The sequence below is a fragment of the Penaeus vannamei genome, chromosome 16, assembly GCF_042767895.1.
Source record: "Penaeus vannamei isolate JL-2024 chromosome 16, ASM4276789v1, whole genome shotgun sequence".
Taxonomy (NCBI): Eukaryota; Metazoa; Arthropoda; class Malacostraca; order Decapoda; family Penaeidae; genus Penaeus; species Penaeus vannamei.
In genome coordinates this window covers 10,334,794-10,357,293 of record NC_091564.1, presented here as the reverse complement: position 1 = coordinate 10,357,293, position 22,500 = coordinate 10,334,794, and the positions used below count along the sequence as shown (strand labels likewise).

The 22,500-nt window shown below is 35.1% G+C and overlaps 2 protein-coding genes across 3 annotated transcripts in view; one reads left to right on the top strand and one right to left on the bottom strand.

Moving 5' to 3' along the window:
• LOC113817160 (nucleolar pre-ribosomal-associated protein 1) overlaps positions 1–6,484 on the bottom strand; it is a 19,228-nt gene extending 12,744 nt beyond the window's left edge. Inside the window, exons 1-5 of the mRNA XM_027369169.2 lie at positions 6,250–6,484; positions 4,178–4,352; positions 3,299–3,444; positions 1,412–1,612; positions 1–1,302 (exon numbers count right to left, since the gene is read on the bottom strand). The exon at positions 1–1,302 is cut by the window's left edge and continues 1,338 nt beyond it. Of these exons, the coding sequence (XP_027224970.2) occupies positions 1–1,302; positions 1,412–1,612; positions 3,299–3,444; positions 4,178–4,352; positions 6,250–6,301 (1,876 nt within the window). The 5' untranslated portion in view covers positions 6,302–6,484. The remainder of the gene's footprint in view (positions 1,303–1,411; positions 1,613–3,298; positions 3,445–4,177; positions 4,353–6,249) is intronic.
• A 374-nt stretch (positions 6,485–6,858) lies between these two features.
• LOC113817147 (uncharacterized) overlaps positions 6,859–22,500 on the top strand; it is a 16,272-nt gene continuing 630 nt past the window's right edge. Inside the window, exons 1-10 of one of the 2 annotated variants that reach the window (XM_027369148.2) lie at positions 6,869–6,998; positions 11,453–11,590; positions 15,133–15,328; positions 15,469–15,628; positions 16,155–16,267; positions 16,456–16,593; positions 16,907–17,108; positions 19,058–19,202; positions 19,450–19,564; positions 21,279–22,500. The exon at positions 21,279–22,500 is cut by the window's right edge and continues 630 nt beyond it. In XM_027369148.2, coding sequence (XP_027224949.1) covers positions 11,559–11,590; positions 15,133–15,328; positions 15,469–15,628; positions 16,155–16,267; positions 16,456–16,593; positions 16,907–17,108; positions 19,058–19,202; positions 19,450–19,564; positions 21,279–21,434 — 1,257 coding nt within the window. In that variant the 5' untranslated portion in view covers positions 6,869–6,998; positions 11,453–11,558 and the 3' untranslated portion in view covers positions 21,435–22,500. Of the gene's footprint in view, positions 6,999–11,452; positions 11,591–15,132; positions 15,329–15,468; positions 15,629–16,154; positions 16,268–16,455; positions 16,594–16,906; positions 17,109–19,057; positions 19,203–19,449; positions 19,565–21,278 lie in introns of both variants that reach the window. The other variant, XM_027369157.2, reaches the window with a different exon arrangement.

Below are 22,500 nucleotides of genomic sequence, written 5' to 3'. Positions count from 1 at the left end.
ACTTCTGTGTAAAAGTGTGTGCCTTCAATGTTTCCTTATCAAAGGATGAAACTTCTTCCTTGGCCTGAGAATAAGTCATGATCAGCTGATACAACATACTCTTTTCAACCTGCTGATTTTCTGCCCCTCCCAAGGACAAATTGTCAACAATCATGCCATGTCTGTCATTAGAACCTGATAAACACTCTATACACAAAAATTGCAGTTCTAGTTTCATCTCTACTGCTTTGGCCTTGTTCTCATCATTGATATTATTATCATCAGTCAAATTTCGAACAACTTGTAACATGTTCAAAGAATGGATAGCTTCTTCATCTGCATGAGCTGGGAATAATTCTTGGCAGAGAATCAAAACTTTAACAATAGAAATGAGTAATTCAGTGCTAGACATCCTTTTGCTTTCTTTACCATCTGTTCTCTTAAATGGTAATTGGCCTGTAGATCTCTGCCAACACTTAATTACACCACTGACCCCACCTAGGTAGGTATGAACATTCCCCAGCAGATATTTCTGCATGGAAAGAAACTTTCCTCTGGGTAAAGACTTATCTGTTTCTAAATGCTTAATAGTTTCACTTGTTTTTGATAAAATAGTCTTCATCAATGACATTGCACAAAGCCTAGAGCTCTCAGTTTCTGCCTCAAGAAGGATACTGAAAAACCTTTCACCTAATGGACTTGGAACTAGTGCTACTTGGACACCTCTTAAACCTTTCTCTGCCAAATATCTCCAAGGCTTCTGGTATTCCAGAATTCTGATTAACATGTCTATGATTGATGTAAAATTTGATGATCGGGGTGAAAGAATTTCATGGATGGAAAATAGGTATGACTTCAAGAGGTCTGGACTGTACCCTATTGCTTTAACAAGGAGGTCCTTTCCTTCCTCTAATTTCCATGGGCTTTCAAGACTTATTAGGATCTTGCCAACAGCCCAGTTGTTGGACCAGATTTCACCCTGTCTCACCACCTTTTCTTTGAAAACAATACCATATTTATAGCTTGTACACAAGGTCAGCACAAGCCTATGTGCTGCAATTCTGATTTGTTCTTGTTCCTTCTTCTTTTTTGCTGCTAATTCCTCATCTAGTTCAACATCTTTTTTAGGTAGACTGCCTGTGGGCCCTACCCATCTATAAAGTTGTAAAAGTGGTATTGTGGTAGTTGGTGTGAACAGGTGAACCTTGTTGGTTTTGCTTACATGAGGGTTATACAACACCGAGTCCATCAACACTTTTAACACATTAAGGACAGTTTCACAAGGATCCCACACAAGGCCAGGAAAAATTGATGGCAGCAATTCTGTAAAAATAAAGAGCCAAATAAATATGATATGAAACATTTACATAATATTTTACTTGAATCAGTAACATAACAGCACTGTAAATCAAAAATGTCATTTTCATCTTACCTGCATTTTGAAGAAACTGCTTAACGAGTGTGACATCATCTGGAGCATTCAAGAAGGCCAAGAGAAAGTACATGCACCATGCACGAACATCTCTAGAAACTCCACTCTCTCGACGGCTCAAAAGAATATTTAAATTCATTCTCTTCCAGTCTAAATTTGTTAACACTTCAGTTGCAGTTTCAAATCCAATCATAACCATGCCTGGTGGAAAAGAAAGCAACATAAAAAACTTTTATTATCCTTTCTGAAAAATTTGTCAAGTGAAAAAATTAATCTAATAAATATAACCCTTTATCTCTAGATGGCATTATGTGAGGCCAAGCCAAGAATGGCCATCTCATCAAGGGTATGTAAGACATACCACATTAGTGTTATTGTCATAGCACTAAAGCCTCATTATTTCATGTATGTCTGTATCAAAGCCACAAACTAGGATATTATCTTTGCCTAGGTGACATGGAAACAAAGCTGCCACTTACCCTTGAGTGAGGTAGGCTCCCATATTAATATGCAGCCCCAGAGTCTGCTTTTTGGTATATTAGCTTGCCTAAGGCATTAAATTAATATTACAATAAACACTGCATCATTAACTACATGAGTATTCTGGGAGGGGGGTGTATTTCTTATCATACTTGTAAAGACAAGGTCCTGTAATATCTGATTGCCAATCTAGCATGACAGTACTATTTTTTGTGATGGGTAATTTTTTCAATCAAAATAATTTCAGGCTATATTCTAGCCATAGTCAGTAGGCCATGCCATGTCGATTTTCTGCCACACTCTTCTGGTCTTACACATCTTTTATTTATGATACTTCAAGTATGCTTTAATTCAGAAGAAGCTTCATGTATTCATCAGGGTATGGCCAAACCAGTGTGCATCTCAGAAAAGAAACCCACATATCATTTCCTCTTGGCACTTTGGCCAAATGTAGTCTCCTTCTGGCTCTGGCTGGGTGATCAGGGAATCTCTTTGTGGTTTAACACACTGAATATCAAGAGGCAAAGCTCAAGGGATGACAATTGGATGCCTCTTCCATTCTGTTTAGTCTTAATCAAGAACAGATGTCTCTCCCCTGACCTTGACCCACTCTGGATCAGGCTGCCCTATGATTAAGTCTACTTTTCACCCTGTGAAGAAGTCTTGATATCACCTCTTTGGTCTCAGCCATCTGTGACTTTGCTCATGGTATTGTTGAAAGTTATAAAAGATGGGTACGGATATGGAGTGTCTGCTTAGAAATGCCAGCTTCATTGGTAAAGTTTGTAACCATTAGTATATGCAACAACTTGTACTTATAGTCTTTCCAATGTAAGGATATCACTAACAAAGATATGATATACCATGCAAAATGAATTTCAAACAGTTTACTTCTACTGATGGAATCATATGCATTTGTGAATTATAAAAAGATGAGTGTGACTTGGCAGTTTTTAGTTCTGACTGAACAATGAAACTCTCTTTGAGAATCTGCGTGGAGATGGCTGACCAAGTAGGGTAATGAGATGATCCTCATTTTTTTATGCTAATCACAAGATGGTTATCATAGAAATGCTATATCAAACAAGGCTTGATAAAGCATTGCTACATTCCAGATTATTTTAACAATCCACCAGATACACTGTTTTAGATAACTGTTGAATGTTTTGTCCAAGTGTTTTTCAATTATTAATGTTTTTATTTGTTAGCTGAATGCACACTTTACTGCATACTAAAACAACTGTTGCTACTAATTCTAATGACAACAATAAAAACTAAAATAAATTATAAAATCAACAGTAATATCAAATAATGGTAATAGAAATAATGATAATGGTAACATGAATAATAACATAATAAAAACAACTATGACAATGCCAATTGTACATAACAGGATCATAACATTACCTGTTAGGCATTGTAAAGCTGCTCTGCTGTTTTTATTAATACTGGCTGGTGACACCAATTGGTAGAAGTGATGAATATGATCATGTAGGAGTTCTTGAGTAAGGAAGACACCAGTCTTCCTGTACTTCTTTAGCTCTCCTGCAATACTTTATAAAAGAATAAGCATAAGTGAAAGCAGAAAGAAAATAATTTAAAAATTTAACCAGTTGATAATGTGTGACAAGATATCCTGTCATAGTATATAATCACAGATGATCAGTGATATAATTTCATGTTTTTTCTCACAATATTTCCTGCCATTACTGGATTAATAATTCTATTGTAATATCCTCTATAATCAAATAAAAGAAACATTCAGTAAAACCTAAATAAATTGTGAACTAATATTTTTGCTTTGACATTTGAGAACAGGAATATATATTTTTCAAAAACTTCATTCCAATAAAATGAATAACAACACATAGCTAGATACTCATAGAAATGTACGCAAGGCTTTAAACTATACATATAAATCAAAGACTTTTTCTGCAAATTAGTCCCTAACACATGGTGGGTATATAGAACTCTTACGAAGCTGGAAACATAATGATTCCCTAAAATTCGTTATTTATGTTCAAGATTACCTAAAATACCAATATATAAAATTAGAATAATTCTTTTAATGGGTTAGGTGTGTAAACATTATATCAGATTTGCATAGGAAGAAAGAGAAGAAGAAAAGAAGAAGAAGAAGAAGAGGAGGAGGAGGAGGAGAAAGAAGAGGAGGAGGAAGAAAAGAAGAAAAAGGAGGAAGAGGAGGAAAAGAAAAGGGAAGAACAGGAAGAAAAGAAGATAGGAGGAAAAAATGAAATGAAGAAAGAAAGATAATATATAACTTACTTCAGGAGTATGTGACTAAAGCTGGTAAGAATGACAGCAAGTTCATTTGAAGTGATATTTTCCTTCCGCAGTAACCTCATAATTTCTGAACATTCAGGGGAAACATAGAGTAGGTCCTCTATGATCTCTTGGGGATTACTACTTTCTTCAACATCCTGGTTGAACTGTTGCAGAGCTGTGAAGTATGAATGTGTTAGCAAGAGAAAATGAACTGGTTATTTTAAAGTGAGCATCTTAAATATATATTAGCAAAGAAAAGGTCATCATCATGTAAACAAAAAAATACACAATAAATAACCTGAAAAAAGTTATTGTGATTATACAACCTCTTTCATAAACTGACCACTATCTTTGAACTTACTATAGGAGAAGCTTTCAGAAAAGAAATTAAACTCTTCACACATTGATATAAAATGTATCCTAAACATTTGCTTCCACATGGTATGTCAAGGCATGTGCAGAATGGTGATCCTGCTGGGGATACATATTTTATCGCACCATTTCTTTTAGCCCAACCATAGTTTATAGTCTTTCTATCATGGTAGCTGGAAACTTTTGAGGAAATTGAGGCCAGATAATTACAATTAGGCTTCACTGTATCATACATCTGCATCAAAATTACAAACTAAGTCTTTATGGGTGCATATATGGCATGAACATAAACATACTGGGTAAATATTCAGAAAACTTTCACGTGACCAATCATGATGATATTGGTATCAAAAGATTCCACTGACTCTCTACTACCCATATATTTAGTATATTTGTAGCAGAACCCCCCCATACCCCCACATTATTGGCCCCAATAGCAGGGGAGAGCATAAAAAGTACCACGGAAATTGCAGGGTAAAATATGAATTAAATACACAAAATATGTTGTTATACTGTATGATGCCCTACATCTCCCACCCTAGAAAACAGTGAATCCTCCATGCATTCACAGCAGAATAGAGGATGCTACAAACATGTGGGAGCATCTGATGCAAGTATGTCCTACAGTCTATTGTGCCATACACACGTGGTGGACTCTATGTTGTCCAGGGCAGGAAGTTGGAGGGCTGCAGCTCCCTACATTGGCCTGTATACTGACTGATTCCCTGTGACGAGTGACAATGATGCACAATCCTTCTTTGCATGTTTTTCCTTCTATATGTAATGATAAATGGTTCAAGTAGGTCTTGATGTATTTTTTCCCCGCGATTTTACCAGTCGAGACAAGTGACAATGAAGCACAATTATTTACATATTTTTCCTTCTTTATGTGACAATAAATGGTTTAAGTAGATCCTGCGACCCCCCAGGGGGGGTCGCAGGGGGCACAGCCCCCTGCAATGGAAAGTCATGTGAATAACTATGATTATTTTCACTGTGAGGTTAAATTATTAGGGTAATTTTCTATATTACGTCCGGCGCATCGTCGCCCCGCAATCGGGACCGTTTGTCGCTAACGGGGGGGGGGGGGGGGTTAGCGCGCAATAAAACCTATCTATTTGCATTGTATAGAGTGAGAGGAATCCAACGATACCAAAATCGTCGTTATCGGTCATGCGGACGTAATATAGAAAATTACCGACAGTTGCAGGTAACCACAAGATATTAGTGGGTAATTTTATGACCATTTATTGGTCAAGGATATTTTTGTTTGTCAGTCGCAGGTAAGTTAAATATGTACCAAAAGAGTTACATAACCTATGCAGCGTGTAAAATAAAGACACCGGTACGATAAAAAAGTGAATGTTTACATTCAAGCCGGTTGCATTCTGGGCAGAAAGGGTCTTGGAGGTTCCGATTGAGGCCTACTTGTCAAGCAAGACGAACAGTTCCGAACGCAGCATAAAAGCGAGTTTTTGAACGAACGAGGGTTTGTTTTCACCAAGTGCTCCTTACTAGGGGCAGTTTCTTGGCATTACCGAATCGGTCTATAAAAAAAATAGTGAATGTTCACTTTTGAGCTGGCTACATTGCGGGCAATGAAATCCTCGGAGGTTCCGAACGCAGCTTCTTTGTCCTGCTGGTTCTGACAAGTCTGGACAAGCAAGACGAGGGGTTCCAAACACATTTTGATTGCTTACCTGCTATGGGTAGATTCCCACGAAGCTCTTGTATCAAACTTGACGCTCTCATCTTGATCTCCTATTGTTCCACTTTTCTTCTGTAAGATTTTGACTATATTCTAGTCTATATTATCTGGAGCTTTGCCTCATGTTCTTAAAAAAGGCAGTGTTCCGATTTGTTACTTGTAAACACGAGTATGTTGCCCAGTGACCACACGTGTGACGGTGTGAGCCAACTGCGAGGGCTGAGTGGAATAACTTCTTTCTTTCTAATTCTCGCAATAAGACATTTTTAAAATAAAATATATATAATCATTCAATGTCATTTTTAAAATATATACATCAGAGTTGCATATTCTCCTATAACGAAATTAATATAAGTTTACGTATATATATTTCGGCAGTATGGTGACTGACTTAGAAAAGGAAGTGAATTGTGATTGTTTACAATGTCTCTTACTTCGAAATCGTGGGATGTTGGCATTGGATGTCATTATCTTATTCAGTAAAATCTAAATATAACCAAAATTGAGGCTTAATAAGATCTTCGTGGTATACTGAGAGTTCGTCAACTTGTATAGTTGCAATTTATGACATCTAAGTTAACTAATTGTAGCCATAAGCAAAGCGACGGAATCGAACACATAAGAAGTTTGACGTGGGAGATCTGCCAACTCGACAATATTGATATTGTTCTCTTCGTGTTTACCTAGAAGAGACATTCATTAGTCATAGTGGTAGCTACAATGGAATGAGAGACCACAAAGGTATGTTTTTAGGAATTATCCAGTTTATAACCATTAAATGATATATTATTAGCCTCTGTTTTCTCCTAGTAACTGCACAGGCTGCAGACCTTAACCACAGTTTTGTGAACTTTACTCTGAACAATCCTTTCTTAGGTTATTTTGTGCCATATTGTATTTAGCATGTTTTGATGTTTGATGACCATGGCTTTTGTTAACAATACAGGGACAATTTTTTTATGAATTCGAAGGTAATTGTAATCATGTCATAGTTTCTTTAGGTATTAATAGTTATGTCACCAGGCCAGAGTGAATCTGAGGGCTTATTTTTGAAAGATCTTCAGTGCAGAGTGTGATGTAGGAAATTCTTTGGCACAGGGTTTTGGTGCAGAGTAATGCCCGAATCAGCATTAGTGCAACACTGGCACAGAAGCTGAGGCTGCTGCAATGTTGCAGCACTCTGGTGACAATGTGAGCTTTGCTCCAGTTTGTAAAGTATATACTGGCAATCATGGATACATTCTGCTATTTTAAAAGCAATATAGTTGTCAAAAAGTATTACTGCTACATAACAAATAAGATTTATCTTCCAGCTTATAGAAATTATGTTCCTGACTGACACAGTCAAGGGATAGGCTAAACTGAGTGCATGGCGTACAAAATATTTTAGGTGAAAAATCTCTGATACAAGGCCAATGTCAGATTCACTCTGGGCACCTGATACCTAACCTGAAGAACCTTACCTTGCCATCAATTAGAACTTGGACACTCTCAGAAGTTTTTTCTCAGCTATATCCATCTCAAATATTGTAGAGATTGTAAAACTTATAAATTCCAGGAACTCCACCAGCTGTACCCTTCCAGCACCTGCAGAAAACAACGCCAAAAAATTATCACAGTTGTAGTAGATGATGTATGTAAGGGAAATCAAGTGAGCTAATTAGAATTGTCCTTGACTGTGACAAGACAATAGACTCTACTTTTGGGTTGATAGAGCCTGTTAGAGTAGTAATAGATGGTTGCATGACAGTATAAGCTGGACCTAAGAGAAGGCAGTCAAAATTCTAAACAGTTCCACCATGGCTAGGTAGAGCAGGTGTCAGGAAGGCTAAGTCAGTTTCACTATAAAATATTTGGGAATGATGACAAGGACCTGTGAATAGCAATACTAATTCCTATAAAAAAAAAATGATAGGCAATGAATCCTCTTTGGAAGTACAGTGCAAGTTAACCCATTTATGACGGGTGTCCCATATATGAGACACACATTGCGGGGCGCCCCGCCAGTGTGACGTATCGGAGCTTGTGCTCCGATTCCGTCGTGGCCTGCAGTCAACATGCAGGCAGATTCCGGGCCAGCCCCACACACCAATTTCGTAGCTGCCTGGAAATTATTATTTTCGGCTTCAAAATATACTGGCGTTAGTGGGTTAAGAACTCATCCAAACCTGTACCATATTTGCCCAGACTCAGTCTTAGCAGAATATACAGGGTGAAAATTTTGGAGACCAAGTTGGGGGTCAAATTCCCCTAGGAGGGTGTTTCACGGGGTAAAATTTCTCAATGTTGTAAATGTGCATCACGAGTCTATCCTACCAGAACACACTAGGTGAAGATTTTGTAGACTAATTGGGGGACTTAGGGGCAATGCCCCATGATAGGTAAATTTTTAGGAATGATTACCATGATCTTTTGCTTTTACCCTTTAACCCCTTGAATCCGGTTGCATCATGTCAATCACATGGCTGAAAATACAGCTATTAAGCTACGTAAGTAGCTGCTCTGCCAGGTGTGTGGCACGTAGGCTGGGCATGTGTGAACACTTGTGTGTGGTGACAAGACTCTATGCCTTCCTTTTGCAAAGTTATTTTTCATAAATGATTTAGCTATTTTGCCCTTTTCCAATGTTCTTATTTGTCTTTGATTTGCTTTATCGAGATAGTAAAAGACTCCATATCATCTCTTTATGTAGTAAATAACTCATAGCATTTTGCTATTTATGTCGTATATATTTTTTTGTAATATTGAATTTTCTGTAATAAACCTGTGCTACCTGTCACAATGGCCAGAAATACGATGCTGATCTTGGAAATGGCATCCTGCCTGGAGCCAGTGCTCTTCCAGTCATGGCTTATGAACATTACATTCTATACTTGTTTATCGATGGGAATAACGCAAAAGCCCCTTTCTAAATGCCAAATGAGTCAAATCACCCTCCAAATGGTTTGTGCACATGTGATCTTTTCTGCCACCCTGGCTTTTGCTCATGATGGTTCACATCTGGCCCTCAAGCCAAATTTTTCTTGACATGATAGTAATGTCACCAGGAACTCATCTTTCCCTCCCCAGATACTGGGGCAATATTGTAATCTTTATTTATGATTCAGATGAACGAAACCAACAGAAAAATATTATTTTAATCTGAAAATTGCTGTTAGGTGTTAGTTCCAAATTTACCTTTCTTTGTTTTGGGGTTAGATTATGACAATATCTTATTTATCAGGAAAAGTCCATGTTGCTAGTATTAATTACTTTTGGCATATACATTATTAGTGAGAGGGACAATGGGACTTGGAATTGATACGTAGATAAATACTAAAATACACATTATCTTATATTCTTCTCAAAATTTTGATAAAGAAATTTGTTGTTGTAAATTACAACCAGTCACATGTCATAATAAGCATGTGGTGCTTGAAAATAATTAGTGCTCTCTTGCTGATATGCTTTGATTCGTATTAAGGTTGGCTGCATGAGATAAAAAAACTGGAAACATAGAGATTTCTTTTCAATAAAAGTATAAAAAGGAAAGTTTAAGCCAAAGCTGTAATTTTAGAACAAGGTTCATTAGAACCATAAAACTTCATGCCAATATAGTTTGTAGAAAAGAGTAGCCACCATTGTTGTAACATATATAGGTGCCAACTGTAATTCTGGTTCACCCTCACCATAGCATGCTATTTACTATCATTGGTTTAAGGTGCAGTCACTCTGGGAGTATTATATGTGCATTGCAGTTACAACATACAGCCAAGTCAGCTATTGCATATTGCTGTTGTTGTATATTTTTCACTTTATATGATAATGCTGCAGCAATGTTGAGTTATTAAAAAATATATGTACTATGAAACAATACTTGTGTGACTGTACCTTTTCATTTCAGCTAGGCAGCTAAAATGTTTGCTTCATCTTTCCTGAGCTGTGTGCACCAAAATACCTTTAACATTCAAATCCATCCAAAATAATGTGGATGCTGGATACTGTCAGTAAAATTTTGTCAACATTATTTATAGAGCTTTTGCAGATCTTTGCAAGTAACCCATTGCTGATGGATGACATGTTTGCACATAGCATGGATGGACTACTTTCCAAGTGACATGTACATCCATTATACATTGTGTGTACTAAACAGTTTTCTTATTTGGCTCTGACTGTGGTCTTTGAGGAGTTACTACCCTCCAAACTTTTTAGCCCTATTGCTTACAAAATCTTATATGCTGAAGCCAAAATTGTAGAGAGTGTTTCTCATGCCAATTTTTCCCTTGAGCAGCTGACTGTCCTCAGCACCAAGTGCCTGTTCCAGTATGGCACATGAATTACCAATGGATATGGGTTTACCTTACCCAAAGTACTAGTATAATAAAAAATATTGGATATAATCTTTATGAAATATCCTGACCAGTTCCTTAGGGCACCCTGATCTCACTTGTTTACATCATACCTTGAATTTATATAAAAAACTTTTTACTTCTGTTACTTTTTTATAATTTCAATGTTATTGTAATTGTTATTATAAGTATGATTGTAGTATTATTAAGAATAATACTGGTAATGAAAATTTAAACTTGTCTTCCCAAAAATTCAGGGAATGGGGTAAGTGAGGTCAGGTAGTCTTGAAAAATTACTCCATAGTGATTAAATGATTCTAGAGCCTTCTGTGTAAACAAATTTGATTAAGCAAAACTGCAGAGACAGTGCTTGCAATCTGAAATCACAGGGATTGCTTACATGTACTCCCTGTATCAGTGTGTTGTATTGAATTCTGATGTGCTACCCAACATTATGTTAGATAATGATATATTGTATTCAATAGGTTGTTCAGGGACATGCAACAGTAATAGCCATTTTGATACCATTTCATTTCACATTTTCCATTTGTAACAAAGTCATGGAAAATTGATTTGTTACAAAATACCAAAAATGTTTTATTCATAGCTGGAAATAACTATCTCTAAACATGTTTTTAGAATAGGATTTCTTCTAATAGCTAATAATACTGATTATAATGGCTGAGCATTGTACTTTATAATATATTTTTAATCAGAATTATAAGGAATCCACTGGTACCATAGTAAGCAGGAAAATGCTTCTTCGCTGTTTACTATGAATGTGTAGTTTTGATTCCATAACTAAGGTGAGGCAAAAGTTCCTAAAGTCCTTAAGATAAAACAAGGGATTCAAGAAATTTTTTTCAGAGTTCAAAGGCCATCACTTCTAAACCATCTGGACTAAATGAAACAATAGATTGTATCAAGTTGTACCATTATTCCAATAAACGTTGTGGGACTCCATCAAGATCAGATGGACCAATATCAGACAGTCTGCCCATTTAGGTATGATGTTTTATGGGGTTTATAATTTCACCACACTTTGGATTGAACTACTTGTTTTTTGAGTGATAAGCCACTGTTTTTTGCCATTTTTGTTAAGATAAAGCACCAAGTATAGGAGCAAGAATAGCCACCTTTTTATTAGCTTTTCCCTTTTTCTCTACAGTAGCACTTTAAATGTTACTTGCTTAATCTGTTAGATCCAGATCCAGGTGACAAGGATGTCTTGTCCTTTAAAAATTTGGCCGAGGGGCAGCTAACGTGAAAGTCTTGTCATGGAAATCTCTAGCTGAGGTTCTAGGTTGACAGGAGCTTCTTGCCCTGGGATATTGTTGCCGAGTGTTAGGTCACAGGTAAATTTTGCTATGAGCGCAGAAAACTTTGGGTAGGGGCTCTTGTATTATTTGTACTAATTCCACCAGTAAACAAATGTTTGCTGGTGGAACCTATTCTGCCCACTGTTATTAGCAGCTCAGGGAGTGTTATGGAAAATTGATTAATGCAAATATATAAAAAGTGGTACAAATATCACAATATTACTAATTGTTACTGTTACTGCAAAGTATAAACTACCTGGAGAGATAATATGAGGTCTGCTTAGTGAAGATAGTCTATTACCATTTTGATATAGCATACCAAATGACAAAACAGAAAAAAAAGGAAAAGAAATGCAGACCTCAGAAAGTAGCAAAACAGCAGAAAAAGAGCTTATAATCTTGCAAAGAGGTGGGAAGGAGTCTTGATACTGTGCATGAGTGCGGTCAGGCCTTCAAGCCACACACCCATGTAAGCCTGGCACCTGGATCCAACAGGTTTAGAGATTTTGAGCTAAACTTTTCAATCTCTCATTCATTTATTGACACTTGAGATGAACCTACACCTATTTTTTTCTCTCTTTGGATTCTAAGGGTATAAGGAAATATGCAGTAAAATTTACAATTTAAGGGCAAATGAAATTTAACTTTGCATTTTTACAAGGTGTAATTTTAAACTTAGGAAGTTAAGATTAGTCCCATTTTGATTAAAGAAAGAAAATGCTTAAATTCATTTGGGATCTGGTAAAAACAATGGATTCTAAGGGTATAAGGAAATATGCAGTAAAATTTACAATTTAAGGGCAAATGAAATTTAACTTTGCATTTTTACAAGGTGTAATTTTAAACTTAGGAAGTTAAGATTAGCCCCATTTTGATTAAAGAAAGAAAATGCTTAAATTCATTTGGGATCTTGTAAAAACAATGAGATGGAAGTGAAGTATTTTTATGAAAACATAACCCTTAAGCTACTGCTCAAAGAAAAAAAATGAAAATCAGATATTTGCATTTGAAAATTGGATATACAAATTTCATTTTTCATATTTGTCATCAGTTTTGCATTATATTACATGAAAGGATGCCTATCTGCCACTGTTTCATGTCTAAAACAATGTCATTCAATGTGAAATAGTTTTGTCCAAATTTTTTTTATCTACCTACTTCTTAATTTTCAATGACTGAATAAAATTATTTGACAAATATATATGAATTAATTTCCAATAACGCTTAATATGGTATGGAACTACAGTAAGAAAATATAGATCTGACATTCTTAACCCTGGGCAGGAGATCCTCATTTTCTGATATTAAGGGTTAGTGGTTCCATTTTTTAACAGAATTTTATAGCAAATATCACAAAAATTTATTTTAAATCTTTCAAGCTTATAAATCATCTTTTGGCCCTGGGATTGGGTGTGCTTTGACAGAGATTTGACTGCAAACTGCCAAATGAGGGCAAAGCTGTAAACAAACGAAAAGAATAATTTTTTCAGACACTCAAGATATTCCTCTTGATGAAATAATTATAAATGTGTCAAAATACCTATAGCTCACCATGAATGACATTGTTCATGCACCAGATTCCAAAAAAACATCTATGATATAAAGAAAATTTGAGAAATAAAATAGTTATGACAAACATTGCATGGTTCATAAATTTTCCAGCCTCATCATATGTGCATGTGCATGTTAACAAGTATAAAGAGTTCGTAATTCTTACCTTTAGTGCATACGATAGGCGGCAAGAAGTCAGGTTCAGAAGGTAGGTGGCATTGCTGGGTATAGGTTAGTGAAGAGGGTCTAGTTATAAAGGTAGAAGTCATTCTCTTAAGCCCTGTCATCCTCCGTTTCATCAACTACTCTGACAATCATCCAAAACTTTCTGGGTTTCTTCATATTTGAGGGGAAAGTGAGCCATCATAAGCCTTGCCAGGAAAACAATTTTAAAATGCATTTTAGGAAAAGTAAAGTCATACAAGGGGAATTTGACAGAGTTAATTTTTGCATCACAAAGAGGAATAATCCCCTTCACTTAATGTGCGTAAGAGTGCTGTTTATTTACCTATTATAGTTTTGCAATAATTATAGTCTATCAAAGTGAGTTTGGTTTGTAGTACTTACCAGGTGATTGGTGGCATTCAGCTGCCAGCCCCGGGCCTGTGGCCTTGAGTGAGGAGCAAATGCAGCGTTCTCCCAGCCTTTTGAAGGTGTCCAGCAGAGTGAATTCATATGCTATTATTACCTCCCTGGAACTGCTCTTCTTTTCTTATAATTCTTGAAAAATTCAAACTCTTCAAAGACCTAAAAATATGTATAAAATTAGAAAATAGACCTTTAACCAAATAAAAGATTATAAATTCTACATATGTACACAAACTTTTGCAGATATATCAATCTTGACCAATAAAAAAACATTTTGTGGAGAAAGTACCCTAATTTGGAATTTTAAGGAGTGACTGATTGGTTAACTTCTGAGAAGAGAAAAGGTATGGCCTTAGCAAATTTAGAATGATTCTACAAGCTAACAGATCTCAATTATGCAAAGAACATTATGATCTTAAAAAGAAAAGAAAATCTGAGTCATTATTCATATAATTCTTAAAGAATGATTTTATATTTATTGCATTTATGTGGATATTAAACAGTATGTGAATTACAAGTATAGTACAACACCCATTTTCTGGAAAACACTGCTGACCTCAAAAAAAAGATCAAGTTGAAAAGAAATATATATAGCATGTAACAAGTGAAAATGAGCATAGTTGTACATGGTATTATATAGACATTTTATGTGAATGCTTCTATATTTGTTCTGGTTGTGGTTATGTGTGTATGCTTATAGTTAAGTTATTGGAAGGCTCATACACCTGCTATCTAGGCATCACAGTGTTTTGCATGTTTTTGTCATAATTGAGTTTCAATTGTTACCTGTCATGTCAATGGCACTTGAGTGGCTTTATTGGTATTTTTTCACGTTATTTTGACATTGCACATGACCTGTCTAGGTTTACATGAAAAAGTTCAGGCGAGTATGATTGTATATATAAAAGTTGGAAATGGTTTGCATGTGGTAAAGAAAATAACAAATGTTACTTCCATAGGTCATATGTCTCATTTTTACTACCTTTATAGGTTGATAAGATATTTAGTATTTGTTTTTTTAAAAGTCTTGTAGATGCTTTTATGCAATATACAATATAATAGTTTATTGATAAATCATTCTCATTTCAGGATGAAGTTCCAATGGCGTTCATTTGGATACAAGTCAAAGGTGGTGGTGTTGTGTTCTGTTGCAAACTTCATCAATGCAGCAGACAGAGTGCTCATGCCTCTGGCCATTGTGCCTATGGCTAATGAATACAAATGGAGTCTCTACTGGCAAGGATGGATCTTATCGGCATTTGCGTTTGGTTACTTCACAAGTCAGGTTTGTCTTTTCCTCATTTTTATTACAAAATTTTGATCATAGCTTTTTATTAATAATGATACTTAGAATTACAATTCTTATTTTTATGTTTGTACAGGTATGTTTAACAATGATTTCAATAAAGAAATATTTTCTTCTAGATAATAGGGGCCAATGCAGTGAACAAATATGGAGGTCGGAGGGTGCTGTGTTTTGCAGTTTTGTTGTGGTCGCTTTCTACCATTGTAACACCTTTGGCTGCTGCCTACTTACCGGCCCTAATTAGTGCAAGAGTTATTTTAGGCTTAGGAGAAGGACTTGGTAAGTCTTTAGACATTGCTTTAAATCTTATATCCATTTGATGTGAAAACAATTGATAGAATATATAATCATCTGTAAATTCATTTTTAACTTTCTGATATTGGATTTGCCAAAGATTTATTGATAACTGATTTTTTTCTTATCTAAAACTAATCTTTATAATGTCTATATTCAAGTTATTTGTCTTTTCAGAGGAAACAAAAAATGTTCTTTGGCTATTTTCATATAGTTTCTCTCGAGGTTGCTGGAAGGTGTCCAAAATATATTTATATTGCCAGTTAACCTCTTTACATAACTTCAAGGCACACAATATATCCAGCTCACAGTATGGATTTTGATTGGAAAGTGAAATGATTTGCAAAATATCCTGGGGGATTCAGCACACAACCATCCATGGCAACAATGACTGTGGTGGTATTAAGGCACTATCCATCTGTTTATAGATTACATTTTTTTTTCATTCACTTATCTCTTAAGAATGAATTATTTTGGAGCATCTTATATATTGTACTGATTATCTTTACAGGATTACCCACAATATTCCAGTTATTCGCACAACACATTCCACCTGATGAACGAAGTAGAGCTTTTGGTTACATGGTTGCTGCTGGGTCAGTGGGACAGACTGTTGCATCCCTGGTAAGTGGGGGATTTCATTATTTGTAACCTTTTGGGACAGCTATATATAGACTGCAGTGGAATAGAAAAATATAATAATTTGTTATGGATTTGTGAAATGTCTTGTAGAAAATACTCTTTTAGTCTGAAATAAGATAACATGGTTATGAAAAATCCTGAATAGCATATGATTTCTGATTTCTTTACAGTTTGCACCACACTTGGACTGGCATGTGTCTTTTGAAATATTTGGATGCATAGGACTGTTATGGGTGGTTTGCTGGCTGCTAACATACCATGATCCACCAATACATGCAGATGAAGAAGGACAGCAACTTCTTGAGAAGGTATATTTTTTTATACATTCTATTTATTTTTGAACTGGTTTAACTCAAATGGATTTTGTTAAAAGAGGTTTTAGGAAAAAAGTATTTGTATATATATGTGTAGGACAGCAACTCCTTAAGGTATTTATTATATATGTTCAAGTGGTTTAAATTAGAATGGATTTTGTAAGAAAAGGTTATGGAAAAAAAATATATATATTTGTATGTTTGTGTATATACTGATGAATAAAATTATTATCATAAATCAAAGAATATAAAATCAAATGGGATTAGCACATTACATAAAAATTCATAATTTTCATTAACATTTCAGGAAGTTATGTGCGTTTCTTGGATAGAATGGATAAGTCACTGGTCATTATGGTCCATTTATATAGCTCACTTTGCCATGAATTGGAGCAACTACATCATAATGCAGTGGCTGCCAACGTACCTTTCAAGAACGCTAGGGGCCAACAAGGAGAGCATGAGTCTCACAGCAGTGCCTTATATAATCAGCTCACTCTGTGGAGTAGGTAAGTAGATCAACTTTTAATGTTGCCTTGGTTTCACATATATATGTATTTGTTTTTATTCAAAATATCCATCAAATGTATAATTTTTGTCTTGTTATTTTTAACCCACTAACGACGGGTGCCCCACATATGAGACACTCAAAAAAATAAACATTGCCGGGTGTCCCGCCAGTGTGATGTATCGAGGCTTGCACTCTGACACAGCAGCGGGCCGTGGCCGGCGGGCGGGCAGAGTCCGATTTTGTAGCCGCCCGGAATCTTTTATTTTCAGCTTCAAAATATACCAACATTAATGGGTTAAACTTTCCTGATGAATAACTGGGAATCAAGTATGCTTATCTGTTGTTATTGAAGTGGAATTATGATCCAAGACTTTTAAATTGCATAACACTGCTCTGATGTTTGAAGGTACTTTTATTATATGTGATTGTGAGGATACAGTGAAGATAATTTGCGAAAGTAATTAATGCCTTATAGCCTCTGCTTATTAAGGTAAGCTTACCAGGCACATATAATACCACTGTGTAAATTACTATCAATATATTCTTGTAGGATACTGTTTTGTCTGTATCAGTATGATAAAAAATTACCATTAATTATTTTTTTTACTCTTTATTTAGGGATAACTCGTTTCTACTCATCCTCTTGGGACTTTGATTTAAAATTTACTTGTTAGCAGTTAGAGAAATCCTATTAAAATCGTAATTTACAGCTTCTCAAAAACATTCAAAGCAAGAACAACTTTCCAGTTTATGTATTCATTATAGACAATCAAATGATTGCTTCATACATGGAAGTTGTTCAAAGATTGTTACATTTAAAGAAATTAGGGATAAAAGTATGAATGCAGTCTACAGTACCAGTTTAACATGGTGACTCAGAAATATACTTTTGAGTATATCTGTTCTGTTCATGATTTTTTTAAATTAGTCATATATTGCACTTATTGCAATACCTTTAATTCCTCCACTATTGTATTGATTATGATCTTTACAAATGTAGGAAACTATAGTCTTCATTATTTGTATTAATTCAAATACTGTAGTAAGAGTACTTTTGCTTGTGTGGGTGATTGTTCGAGTTACTAAGGTATCCATTTGAGTTTTCATGCCTTTCATTTTCCAGCATGTTATCTCTACTGTAACCTGTCTGTTGGGTCAATACATTTTTTTTTTTCATACGCTGCACATCTAATTTTCATTAAATCTAGTTTAAATGTCACTTCAAAGCATGTAGGAAGAAATTAAATAACATGATATAGAAAAATAATGCTTAGTTTTGAGGCTGTGGAAAATTCTTTGATAAAGAACCAGATACCATTTAAATATTTGCCAATACATTTTCTCCTTTAAATAGCTAAGTAATGCAAATATTTTTTCTGAAGAAGTTTTTTTATTTGCTCTAATTATCTCTTAACCCAAGATCAGAGTGATATCTATACATACAATGGTAAGAGTAGACCATAATTCTAGGTGCCCCTTTACAATGTGATAATAAAGGCTGATCTTAGGTCTACACCCCATATTGGAATAGAACTTCATGCCTCTCATGGTGCTAGCTCTCAAGCAAGATTTCCAAAGTCAGCCTATACGCTTACTAAGCAAGGTTTTATTGAAAATCAATAATTTGCTTATTCAGAATCAGAGGTAAAGGGGGGAGAAATGTTGCTGCACTTCTAATTTTTGTATTGTGCTGGGAATCATGATATTAATGGGAGCACAGTGGCCAGTGCAGTTTGATTATTTTCCAGCATCATTGTGCTAAAGAAAGGAATCCTACCATATATGTCGCATTTGCACCGAGGGACCCTGCCCAAAACACTGTTTTTTTAGATGACCTATTATGTCCAGGCTACACACAAATAAAAAACGTTAATACATAATACATTTGAACATGATATTCCCCTCTTGGCTATGTGTTCTCTCTTATGAACCATTAATGTTCTTCAGCTTGGGGCCACATTGCTGACCAGATGATCAATGTTGGGTGGCCTGTCCTGAGAGTACGGCGCTTAATGACCTTTTTTGGACTTGTTGGACCGGGACTGTGTCTTGCTTTCTTCCCTGAAGTCTCTAACCTGGTGGTTGCAGTTCTGTAAGTCTGCTATTGATCAGATGCAGGATATCATTTGAACATGAAGCTTCTCTCTCCTTTTTTCTTTTTCTTTTTTTTTGTAATAATTTTATTCTTTATATATTGTGGATTTACATGATTATTTGTTTGAATATTCTTCATATGTTTATTAGCATTGCTTTATTTGATAATTTACATTATTTTTTGTGGTTCATTCATGTAAGATCTATTGCTTCCTTTGTGTTCACATTTTCCTTTTTATCTGTAGGGTGATATCACTGGCTATGGGACTTTGTGCTGCTAATTCATCTGGACATTTAAGCAACCATGCAGATGTAGCACCAAATCATGCTGGCATTACATTTGCCATATCAAATACTATAGTAAGTAATTACAAAATATTTTTTTTGTGATGTTCTACTCCATTTTATCTATTAGTATTTTCATAGGATATCTTATCATATCAAAATGATAATTACTGAACTGGAAGAATACATAATTTATTTCTCAAGGAATCAGTCATGTAAGTTAACATCTGAAAAAGGTTTGTCTTTACCTTATATATAATCTCAAATTGAATTAAAAACTTTTTTATTATATTTTTTTATAGTTTTAAGAACTTTGAGTTTGATAAGTTCAGTTTTAATAAGTTAATAGCTTTTATCTATACTGTATTAATTAAAAATATATAGTTAAAGTAGCTCAGCTTTTTAAATTTATAATTAAAATCCACTCACTTTATTAAGATGAATGTACAATCTTAACCCAATGGTGCTGGGGATGGCATGTATGTACATTTACTAAAAAAAAGTATCTTTACTCTTTCTGACTTAACAGTATGATATGATGACGAAAACGGTGGGAAAACATGTTTTGAGCTTACCCTGATATTGGTATCCCTGTTCACCTAGTATTATCAAAGTAACCAAAGTCCTAAATAAATTCCATGGTAATAAGGATGTTTTCCTCTTCAAGTAAATTGAAGAGGAAAAATTAAAGGTTTTGAGTTGTCTAACACTTTTAATATTTCATGTTAGTGTCACCAGCTTAGTGAAAGCTGGTGGCAAGTCTGTGTTGCATAGATGCCACTAATGCCCCCGTTAACTGGCATCTTGTCTACAGAGTGCAATTGCTCCCCTGTTGTAATTGATTAGGCAATAATGATATGACGATTGTTGGTTTGATCTTGGGGGAAGCCTTTGCCCTGGCTGTCCAGACATTCTCAACGGGATTGAGATCTGGCAATTTGGGTGCATGTAGCAGAACATAATATTGTGGTGTTGCCGGAACCATGTCTTCCTGACACTGCTCATGTGGATGGGGCTGCTATCATAGACGAGGTAAAATGGCTCCGGGGAACACCATGGTCCTCAGGATTTCCATGTATACAGACCACGTAAATCTGCTGGGCCCAATATCCATCAACCTACCAACATCACTGCTTTGCATCCACCTAAACTGCCCAGCAGTCTGCATGCTGTAGTGTAATGCCAAGTTCCTTCAGATGCTGACAGCAAAACAAAAGGGATCCCCATTCCACTCCTAGCGAATGTTTCAGTTTCATCTACTCCCGAGTAAAGACATATTTTTTTAGCAATTGTACATGCCATACCCACTGTGAGTTTAGTTTATTAATTGTCTTTGCACATGGATGGCTCCACAAGTGCATAGTCACTAAGGAGTCTTTTACTAATACTACTAACCTCACCTTTTCCTTGCTTATTGGATATATGCTCGTTTATCTCATATTGCTATTAAAAACACCAACAGCATTTTAGTAATTATGATAACAACTTTGATATTAATGGCATTAGTTAAATGAACATTTTCCCTGAAAACTCATTGAAGGAGTAAATCAGGTGAGGTCACAAGGTGTAAGTATTGACTTGATGGTGGCTTAGTACATGGAGCAATCTATGTGTTAACACATTTCACAAAACAAATCAACGGTGGATTTTTAATTTATTCTTGGTATAGCAGTATTATAGAAAAATCCAAGATCAAGTTTATTCATTGGTTTTATAATCTGTGAAAACAGTTACTTGCTAGAAGAAAATCTACCAAGAGAAAGTGTTGATAAAATTATTTACTTTACAGGCAACAATACCAGGAATTTTATGTGGTCCACTGACAGCTGAATTAGTGGTAGCATCACATGGTCGCTGGTTTCCAGTCTTCTTCCTTGCAGGGACAATCAACTTCACAGCTGCTATGATATACTATACACAGAGTTCTGCCAAGCCTGTTCTATGACACAAAGAAAATTTACATAGCACAGAAAAATGATTACATCTCTCTTTTTATGGTAGTTGACACTTACAGACACTGACACTAGAGTGCAGAAAAGTGGATATATTGTACTTTTTATGGTGGTTGTCAAGAACACTTACAGTACAGAAAAATGAATATATTTTACTTTTACAGTGGTCTTCATTACAATTAATTACCATAAATTCAAGGGATTCATAGTTCTGAACAAATTTGTATTAATATACTTCATCCCAGATATTGTAGACAATACTTGTTTCTAGCATGTGTCCTTCTTTCATTGGTAATGTACATATATTAAGATCAGAAAAATGCAAAATAGAAATAATTACCTTTACAAAGGTAGTTATTCTATATTATTGTGTGAATAATTTTCTTTCATTTTTTATAGTATAAGGAATAAGGAGTTGTATTTCATGTTAGGATAAGTTGCGTATGTTCAACATGATAAGTATTTAACTTTTAATCAGTGTGCTGGTAGCACAGGACCCTAAGAAATATCTGTAAGAAGTCAGATCATGTGTTCATTGTTTGTTCTTATTTTATTTTATTTCCTTTCAGTTGGGGTGCCAAAAGAATATATGCACTTTTTCAAATTCTTGCATTTAACTTCCAAACTTTGAGTAACTTGTAACAGATGAAAAAAATACTGTGATATTGTATCAGGTGTTCTAGAAGATATGTAATTTGCATTTTGTTTTCTTTTTCTTTTTTGTTTTAATAAAACATTAATTCAAGAAGGTTCTATTTCCACTTTGAAATAAATGCAGTTGTAATCAATTTTCACAAAGATGACTTGTTTAGTAAAAAAATAGAAATGATGCAGTGTATGGAAACAAATATACCTATTAGTTTACTGCAACATATGCCTGAAATAAGATTTTATTCACAGTTAAAGAAATTTAATAATTATTAACTAGCAAAAGGTAAACCTATATTTTGATATATTGTGTGCTTTAAAATAAGTATTTATTACATACGTGTGTGTGTGTGTGTGTGTGTGTGTGTGTGTGTGTGTGTGTGTGTGTGTGTGTGTGTGTCTGTGTGTGTG